Source organism: Lepisosteus oculatus, chromosome 3, assembly GCF_040954835.1.
Source record: "Lepisosteus oculatus isolate fLepOcu1 chromosome 3, fLepOcu1.hap2, whole genome shotgun sequence".
Lineage (NCBI taxonomy): Eukaryota > Metazoa > Chordata > Actinopteri > Semionotiformes > Lepisosteidae > Lepisosteus > Lepisosteus oculatus.
Genome location: NC_090698.1, coordinates 16,329,403 through 16,339,837, shown reverse-complemented (window position 1 = coordinate 16,339,837; position 10,435 = coordinate 16,329,403). Strand labels below are relative to the sequence as shown.

Below are 10,435 nucleotides of genomic sequence, written 5' to 3'. Positions count from 1 at the left end.
GATTGAATTTGCTATCTGGAAATCATTTTTTTGCCGTCATTATAAACACTTTCCAGTCTGCCATTATGAACTTTTAGATAAAAGTTTTCTTCAATAACAAAAGTCTTCAGGGTGGTATCAGAAATGCAATCTTCAAATAACAAAACTAGTGTGCCACAATTCCCTAGATCGCTTTTTTCTACACACAACTTATAGTTTAGAAAACACAGTCTGAATTTTGGTCAAAGAAATTCTTCCAGGTGAAGATAGAGAAGCTTAAACCCTTTGGAGTACATTTTTTGCTGCATTACTGAAAGAATCCTATTTATTAAATCTAAACCTTTACAGCAGAACTTGATTGGATCAGGTCATTTCATACAAAGCGTGGCCTGACCAAAACATACTTGAATTTTCCTTGCTCCTAATCATTAACAGTAGCAGAGCAACGTGTAGAACAAACAAGGAATAGCTGCAACAGTGATGAGTGTCACGGAATAGGATGTGTTAAATGCTGGGCTATTAGGTGTGCTCCAGACAGTGGTATTAATGAGACAGATGGAGGGGGAGAATAAAAGACTATTTGTAGCATTGGTGCTGATGAATGAAAGCATGCTGTGCTCTGGGCTGAAATCCGCGCTGGAACCTTTGAGAGACAGCCAGCCGCGTAACGAGAGAAACCACAGCCTAGATTTAATCTCAAAGATCTTACAGGTAGGCCTCCTTGTAAACAAGAATGCAGATGTCCCATTGTAAAAACGAGCCGACAATACATTCGCTTTGATCAGCATCCTGCGGAAAGTTACCTGCTATTACGCCCGAATCCATGGTTACTGCTTGTTTTCCTTCAGCTGACAAGTGTTGCTTCTTACTGTTGTTGTTGTGGTAGTTCAACACCATTTGCTACCACAGAAGTTTTTTTTTGCCAGATATGAATGTGGTTTGTCCCGATTAACTGCATTTTTCTCTTATAATCTTATACTTTAATTGGAAACTGGGACTAGACGGTCTCACTGTCTCATTCAAATGTTTTTCAGTTTTCTTCCGTTTGTGGGTTTTCACAATCTGTCATACTTTACATTTAGAATCCAGCACTGTTTAAAAACTCATTTCTGATTTTTTGGCTGCAGTGTAATGTGCATCTGACAGATGCTAAGGTCTGAATCTTAGCTTTTATCTGATTGCACACTGTGTTCACAGGATCCTGGGCAAGCAGGAGGAGTCCATCCACTAGTTTTCAAATTGCAACTTTTGTCCTGAGTGTGGATGTACAAAGAAACATCAAAGCAATTCCTGAAGACTTGAATGTGGCAGAGTGCTTTCAATACAGCAAAAACTAAATTTTGCTACAAAGAAAAATAAGTAAAGAAAACAGGAAGGTCAAAGTTGTTGTCAGGTCACTTTATTGTCTTTGAGGTTCCATGATAAACTGTCTGAAGATAAAAACCATTTAATTGCATTCCTTGGCTGAATTCAACTCTGAATTGTCATCACGAACCTGGTATTAACCATAACAGTCTTAATGAACAGGAACAAGATGTGTATAAAAAGTACTAGAAAACAGTTTGCAGTTAAGCCTACTGGACCAAGAAAGTAAAACCTCCCTTAGCTTACTGGACCCTTCTATTTTCATAGACACAGGATTTGCAACTTAAGCCTTGAAGTAAAATGTTCCCAGTCTTTTTGATTTAACAAGAGTGCACTGAACAATATCTAGGTGTAAAAACATACAGCTGGGCTGCTTCAGCAAGCAAAAACTCAAGTCTACCAAATACAGGGGATGCTGAGAAACCATGCCTATGTTTGATGCAGCTATCAAAAAAGTATTGCGGGTGAAACAAGTCTCTTCTAAAGAAACTGCAAGAACTGGTCAGGTTATCAAGCTTACAGAGGTAGGGATGTTGTGATGGTCATGCATGTTAACTTATCTATCTATTTTTATGCAACATGTAAGTTCCTAGTATACATATTCAGATAAGGTTTGTTTAAAAACAATAAAGATGATTTGCTTTTAAACCCACCTTAAGTTTAACGCCTTCCACTGAGGAGCAAATGGAATGGATCGCAAGACTTTTAGAGACTGTCAGCATTTCATTACTTTGGCAATACCTCGAAGAGTTCTGTGCAGCCAATTTTAAATAATAAAAATCATGTTGGCGTACATACAAAAAATTAATGCTGCCTCTCCCCCACCAAACACAATGTTTACTGCCTGAACATTATATCTAATGCTTTGAAATTGGTAGTTCTACAGATGGTAATAACTGATTTTTAATGCCCGATTGGGAAACCCATTAGTGGAGTATGGGCTGTTCATCATTTAACATTTTTAGAATTTAACATTAACAAGAAAAGTCACAACCACCAGTCTATTGGTAGTTTTGCTTCTGTGTACTTGTCTCTACACAAGCATACATTATAAAGAGCTGCAATTTGCAAATATTCCCTCATTATATGAATATTAGCCCTTGAGTTGTCTAAGCTTTAATGCGAAATGAAGTATTGCTGTCTTCTTCAGGTGTACGTGATGTCGTTTTGAGAAAATATTACTCTTCGTGTGGCATCAATGAAGGTTTTTGTCAACTCTCGAGCTTTACCTTTGAATTTGTTTAATACTGAAAGCATTTCTCTTGACTCTTTCAGATGACGCTGAATATCACTCCTTGACAGCTACAGACCACTTCCTTCACTGCGTTGACTACATGAAGTCCCAAACGGCATGTAGAACTCACAACAAGAACACAATTCTAACTCACAACACATTCTAAACTGACGAAAAAATAGTTCCATGAATTTTGATTCATAAATTTTTAGTTCAGTCTTCAACTTCAAGGTGAACTTAAATAATTAGCTACCCATCCGGGTATTAGTAATAAAATGTTCAAACTGGACGACTTACAACTTCTGTTTGATCCTTCCTCGAAAAACCTTATGCTACAGTAAGATTTCTCCAGTACAGCGATTCGACAGGGAGAAAAGGCGAGGAAGGTTGAGTTAACACTGGATTCAATTAAATGTGGCACTACCTTTTGAAGATTTCGCTTGCTGTTAAAAATATCAATTGAAGAATTTTAACAAATGTAATGCTTTTAAAAAAACATTGGGCTAACCTCTAATTCACATGGTCTCCTAAACTAATAGGGAAGAGAGTATAACCATGTATTTGTTTCTGCTTGTGTCTACTGTATGCCCTTTCTGGGTTATTATATGTGGGATCTGTGCACACTGCATCCCTTTTCCAAGCCTGGACTGATTACTGGAAGGCCTCTCGGACCTTGGATTGCAGGGCGTCACATGTTTTCTTGGCGTCTCCCAGCAGCATGCCTGTGTTGGGCTTGTAGAAGATTGGGTTGTCCACAGCAGCGTAGCCCACACCCAGGGACCTCTTCATCACAATGATCTGGAAAGGTCAGAGCAATTAAAAAACTTGCTTCAGCTGCAAGGCTAAATCCACATATTCCTGACTCATGCATCTTCTGACTAACTGCTGTGCTGTATGATTACCGTTTGTCTGTACTTTTCTGCTACTGACCCTTTGAGCGTTCCCAAAGTTAATGTACAACTGCCTTAGCTGAAAGCTGGGCATAATAGAAGTGCATTCGTTTCTATCTAAACTCATCCAGTGTTTCAGATCTCCCAAACGGTGTCAAGCATTCCACCACACCACTGCTACTGTAAACTTGTATGATAAGACTTTTAAATTAAGAGCATCAGAATTGTTAGAATAAGTGCTTTGTTTAGCCCAAAGCAGTGGTGTGTCTTGACAGTTGATGATGGACATCCTTTGTTTATGCAAAATTAGACAGCAATTACTGTGCTTGCATAAAACAGCCAAACAGAAGAATTCTTAAAATATAAGCTTTAGGCAAAGTTTGCAAAAAATGGAATACCATAACGCTGAAAACAACAGACTTGTTTTAAAAGCGCTCAAAGATTATTGTGATTGGAGAAGTTGTTAATTCAGCACCCTGAAGAGCTCAATCACAAGTGTAAATGCGCACAAAGCAGGACTGCAGACACCTCGATTAATACTGAAAAGATTCCAATTGTCTTCTTCAGCGGCTTATTGTCTCTTGTTTCAATCTGACCTCATGGGGCCTGCTGGCAAGTCAAGGGAATGTGAGAGAAAAATCACTTTGCTTTTATTGAGAAAGTGAGCCAAGCTCCTGACATGCCTTATATCTCAATAAATAGTCCCTCTGCGGCAGTTTGCCCCCCAACACACACATAGCCTGAAAGAGTACTCCAGTGTCAGACAGGGCTCTGTGCATTTCTTTTTGAAAATGTCATTGTTTTCTTTACAAAATAACATGAACAAAATCATTTTAAAGGGATCACAGATGTGACCATACAAAAAATTATTCTAGAAACCAGCTTTCTGCTTTCAAATGACCTCTCCTTCATTGCAAGGACACAGTGGTCTGCCTGCAGTATAGTGCTCAGCATTTTTAACTCTCTTTCAGTAATTCAGAAGGCTTTCACTTACTTTGTAAAAGGTGTTTTAGTCAATTTACACCACTTCTTAATTCTTTAATTGGCTAATTATTTGTATCTGCTAAGTATTTTGATTACTTGTTTATAATTAAAGAGAAAATACTTTCCCTATACTTGGTAAGCTATGTTGTAAACTGTAGTCTTGAAAATAAAGATTGTCGTGGTACAATATTTGGAGCAAGAAGCTCAAGTCAATGTTCAACCACAATTTCACAACCAATTCAAGGGCTCATATAGACCAAGCAGAGTCACAGTGTTGAGCAATTCTAATATACTGGATGCTAAATGAGTTGCTGTTTTTGAACAGTTGTCACTGGGCAATATAGACTACTGCACAGGTTGTAAACTCACATTAAGCTGTTGGCTAGTATAATGGCCAACATGTGCATGCTTTGCCTTTGTCAACAACACATGCATTTAGTCATGTGCTGACTGTGCTTCAGTCATTACCTGGGAAAAAAGGTAATGGAAACCCAGGACATTACTTTGAACAGAGGCAATCAAAACAGACTTTTTGTTTTGTTTAGGCAGGTTTCCTACTTCATGGTTGGTGGGTCATGGTTATCCTGGCACATATAACATTATTTTGCATAATCAGTGAATCTAAGTTTAAACTCTTCGATAGAAACTGGTTCCAAGACTGGGCTTCAGTGTGGATCTGGCCAGGCTATCGACCAACGGCTAATGACTAATGACTGCCTAAGCAAAAACAGATAAAACTGAGTTTTTCTCAGCAGTTGCTGATATGTTGAAAAATTAAACTCCAATCAACACAGATTTTAAACTCTCTTACAAATCCTCCCCACATACTGTCAGCACTTGAGTGTATGTTTTCCTTGACTTCAGAGGAACAGACCAAGCAGAGGGAATCCATTTCTCAGAGTTTCAGAGTACAAGGCTGCTGTACAAAACAAATGTGTGTTCCCTGGTTTTTTAAGACAACCTTACTTGAATATTATCTATGATCCAAAGAAATAGACAAGCACACAGGTATTGTGCTATACACTATCAATTTTGATTAAGAAGAAATGGTAAAACTGTGTGTGGGGGGTGGTTTAAGGATAGCTGTGATTAATCAGCTGAAGCAATTTTTTAAAATTGTCCCTATGTGTATGAAACAAGCATATGGGTATCAAGCAAGACGAAGAGTGGTTAAAACAGATGAGTTCTGTTTCTGTTAATTTGCACTTGCTCGTCCCAAATAGACCCCCACTGAAAGAGATTCGTCATTATTAATTGGAACGGTGTGAATTCTTTGTGTGTATCACGCACCTGGTGACAAGTGATTGCAAAACACAGAGTGCAACACTACTCATGGTTTTATTTGTGTGTGTGAAAAGGTTTGCACTCCGCACTAAGAAAGGTAATTACTGCTTTAATTGTTCACATATATGCCAGAATTTTCACAGCTATCTGCTCCATAGTAGAATTTGGAAACATTAAAATCCAGGAAAGGGCAGTCCATAGCCAAAGGAGCTATGGAAAGAAGAAAAGGTATTCACCAGAGTACATTAATTGCATTTCAAATTCAAGATACAGCCAAACCAATTTTTGAACTACAGCAAAATGTTTTATATAGATGTTATATGACTAAGTGCAGGACCACCCAAAAAAAAAAAAGAATTTTTTTTTTTTATAATGGTTTGAACGAATCATCAGACACCAGCAGTTTAAAGAGTGAGTTTCCACTGAAAACCTCTCTGGCTGCTTTTCCGGTGACCCTCACCTGCTTCGACTTCCACACCTCCAGGACGGGCATGCCTGCGATGATGGAGTTGGGGTCTTCCTGAGCTGCCGAGTTCACAGTATCGTTCGCACCGATGACGAGGACCAGGTCCGTTTCTAAGAAACCAAAGAAACAGAAAAATAATTCTGCCATCCTCAATAACAATACTTCAATTACAACCTCTGCTGCCAAACAACCCAGATGGCAGGAATACAGATTTGTCATACATTAAAGTTTCAATAAGACTGAAAATGAACACTATAGAAACAGTGGGCCATGACTATATTACAATATCTATGCATTCTTCCCAGTGCGAATGCGTGTTTGGGGGGGGGGTAGTTTAATCAGCAGTAAAAAGTAAGTATTTATTAAGCAATTCATCACATGTATGTCAACTAGAGTTTTTAAGCAAGATTTGGAGAGGTGTGACCAAGTTAGCACTCCTACCTGGGAAGTCCTCATTGATTTCATCCATCTCCAGGACCATGTCATAGGGCACTCCAGCCTCTGCCAGCAGCACATTCAGCTGGCCTGGCATGCGGCCAGCCACTGGGTGGATACCAAACCTAGCAAGAGAAAAGGACAAAGACACAGAGTAAATTAATTGCATTATCCATGAGACAGGATAAATTCAAACAAGCTTCTGTGGCAATGGCCGACCAATTCAACATTGCATAAAATACAACCAAATAAATATCATTTTTGGGTTGATTATGGGTGGAGTGTTACAGATTTCATAACTAAGCTCTGGTAAGTCATAGTAAGCAATGCAGAAAAACCTGATTCATAAGTTGATAATCCTCTGCTATTATGGAACCAAGAATGATTTAATGCCATCCTAAAATATACTCCTTGTTGTCGGTAACAAGCCCATGCAGGATTCCACCAAAACAGTCTGAGCAACTGCATCCCCTTAGCTTTGAGCTGGAAGTCAAATATTATCCATCGGTCTCATATCCCACATAATAAGCAGAATAATTCCTGAGGAGAATTACTGTGGCACATGTGGCTATGCATAAATACTTTTCTTTGTATCAAATGACAAGAAGATCCCTGTTCACCACGTACAACATATGGACTAATACGTAGTGGTGTTCTGTGCAGATACAGTATGTCTTTATGCCAAGACACGCAGTTCTAAACTAAGCATTTGACACATCAAAAGATGCGGTAAAAGCACTACTTGACTTGTAACAATGTTCTGTTCCAACCTTAAATTTTATGTGTACAATTAGCTGTAAATGTAATCCATCTACCTACTGTTGATGACATCACAATGTATAATGCTGCCATCATGTAAATACGAACTATTTTCCAATTATTAGACATTTTGCAGGCAGATGATCTAGCTAGATATAGGCACTGAAAAATATGCTGATCTGGAGCAGTCTGAAACATAAATTAGTAACTAATTAGAAATTTTGTGAGAATTAAAATTCCTTCACACTGGTAGGGTGAAGCTAGTGGTTCTCAGCTCCAGTCCTGAGATAACACTGTGTCTGCTGGTTTTCATTACAACTGGACACTGATTCACTGGTGCTAACTGATTAAATCGATCAGCTTGCTTATTGTTTTCTGCACTCAGTCCTTACTTCCAGTAATATCAGCACACAGAATGTTATTTATTCTCTACTCAACTTACTAATTAATTCACCTCCACAGTTTAGACTAAAACAGATCTTTAACACGTAATCTATCAGACAACTCCAACAGTATGTCAGTTTCCTCTAAGTCCAAATAGTTAAGATTTCAACTAACACACCTCAATAAACAACCCCAACAATGAAAGTCAAAACACCCAGGTCTTCTGTTTTTATCTGTTCATGTTGCACTATATGATGTTAAATTCCATCCAGCTGGTTCTGCTTTGTTAACCCTAAGAAAATGCAAACTGAACTCTGACAGGCTTCCTTTAAGATTAGGTCAGGACCTCAATGAAAGAAGGTCCATGATCCCAATACTCTTATGCTGATCCACTTATACGTCAATATGAGGTTGTGAGACTGGTATTTATCTAATTTAATGAGAACCAAAGCAACTATTTTTCTGTGTGCATGTCATTCCTTTGATCTATTTTATAACTGCAACCGTATTTAGATTCTTCATCTGAGCTAAAACATTAGTTTTATCTTACGATACAGTGAATATGGGTCCATGGATTTTTTATGATGGATATTACCTTATCTTAAAACTGTGAAAAATAAAGCTTTCAATGTGTAGGCACAGAATGGTGTTTTTAAAGCCTGATTCAAGCCCTGCTTAATCCAACTAAGAACAGAAGATCTGAATCTATTTCACCTTTCACCCCTGCAAGGAACTTCAGTTTATAGCTGAGGCTTTTTTCTTTTATTTTTCCACAGTTGCATCCATCTTTCCCTATTAGGCCTTGTTAATTCTCTCTCTCTTTATTATCCTAATATGATTAGGAACTGTGCTGCTCTACCTCTGTTCAAAAAGCTGACTTCTGACAGAAAAGGAAAAGACAGAACCTAATTTCAATCCAAAGATGCAGTGAAATGGCTGGAACAGACACACCACCAGACACCCAGCATGTCTGTGTAGTGAAGATGCCAATAACATTTCCTGATGCAAGCCATGGCAAGCGAGCTGAATGTACAGCCGAGCTGAATCTTCTCACATTAATATCGGGTCTTCATGCCATACTGGGAAACTACTCCTGTGGTATGTTTGCGGCAGGAAGGGAAATGAACCCAACAAACCTCCAGTACTGGAGAAAAATTCAACAAGGCAAATTGAGGCCATTTTTAAGGAATTATTTTCCCAGTGTACTCTCTTTACTTCTCCTTGTGAATACTTTTGGTTTGGTGGAAGTACAAGCTGCTTGTGGTTCTGGTATTCCATCATTCCTTTCCCATTTCTCCTGCGCATTAAACTGCAGCAAGCTGGAATTTGGCTGCGAGGGAAGACGGACTGTCACTGAAACCATCCGCACATAGAACCGTGCTTTCATTTTTAACCCCTTTAGTGCGATGTTGGCACTGTGTGCCATCAACTGCGCCACCTGCAGTGTACCAAATCAACAGGATGTGTCAGTCCTGATCGCTCATCTGACTGATCAACTGACTGATACGGCTTCTGTGGTCGGGGAGGTCAGGCAATACAGTTATTGAAAATAGCAGTGAGCAACTTTAACAATGAAATAATACAAAAAATCCCATGATGCACTTCTTTTTCAATGTCGATACCTGCAATCAGGTTAGAAAAGGCTCCATTCTCAATTTACAGAAAAACTGGGAATAAGATAAAGCAGGTTTTACTGTTACCTTAAGATTGCGTGGCCATCACTATTTTGTACTCATTCACAGAAAAAGGATTGTCAGAATCTGTTTTATTTTGTTTTAAGGAAAGTAGCAGTCCAAGGTAGAGGACAATGTTGCAGGACAGCTGCTCTAAGACACACTGAAGGAGTTTTCAGTCTAGTCTCTACGCACATATATGCACATCTCACCTGTCCTTTCATTTGACTTTTCATGGGCTCTTTACATGTATTATTATTTTCCATGTATAATACACAATGTATATTTTATGTATTAAGTCTGTCTAACTGCACAAATGCTAACAGGCCACGCATGACTTGTGATTCCAATGACTCGCCTGTCTCCTCTTTCTTCCCGGGTCAGAAGAAGCAACTGATCCATCAGAGAGACCACATACCAAAAAAGAGAAATCCAGCCAATAGTTTGGACAAATGAATCTACATATTGGAGGTATTTCACTCCACAATAAGTCTCAATCAAATGGTATCTGGAAAAAAGCATTTTCATTCCAGATTGGTATTTAAGACCCCATCCAACACACACTCACTTGAAGATAAACTATCATGAGAAACACTTAAGAGAGAAAGTTATTAAACCAAATATAATTCAGAAATAATAATGAACACTGAAACTCATATACAGACTATATACAATATACAGGGTTGTTCTAAAGTCTTGAAATGTCTTCCAAGAAGAATATACCTATAACCATGCACCCATTTTAGTTGAAAACTGCTGGGCATACATACAGGATCATGGGAAACTACAGATCTATAGGCAATAGAAAAAAAAATCACCACCAGGTGGCTCTGAATTACCCTAAGTGTTCAATAGACACCCCATTTGGACCAAACAATGACCATGCTACATGGAAAAGTGCTACCACAATTCTTGAAAATGGCATCTATGCCATGCAAATACAAATCTGAAATGTAGTGATTCTAAAACTGTACACTATAGA

The 10,435-nt window shown here is 38.5% G+C and overlaps 1 protein-coding gene across 1 annotated transcript in view; it reads right to left on the bottom strand.

The window, feature by feature from the left end:
• Positions 1 to 1,362: 1,362 nt before the first annotated feature.
• The window catches only part of nnt (nicotinamide nucleotide transhydrogenase), a 61,867-nt gene continuing 52,794 nt past the window's right edge, over positions 1,363 to 10,435 (bottom strand). The window contains exons 20-22 of the mRNA XM_006627234.3: positions 6,644 to 6,762; positions 6,197 to 6,312; positions 1,363 to 3,376 (exon numbers count right to left, since the gene is read on the bottom strand). Of these exons, the coding sequence (XP_006627297.1) occupies positions 3,230 to 3,376; positions 6,197 to 6,312; positions 6,644 to 6,762 (382 nt within the window). The 3' untranslated portion in view covers positions 1,363 to 3,229. The remainder of the gene's footprint in view (positions 3,377 to 6,196; positions 6,313 to 6,643; positions 6,763 to 10,435) is intronic.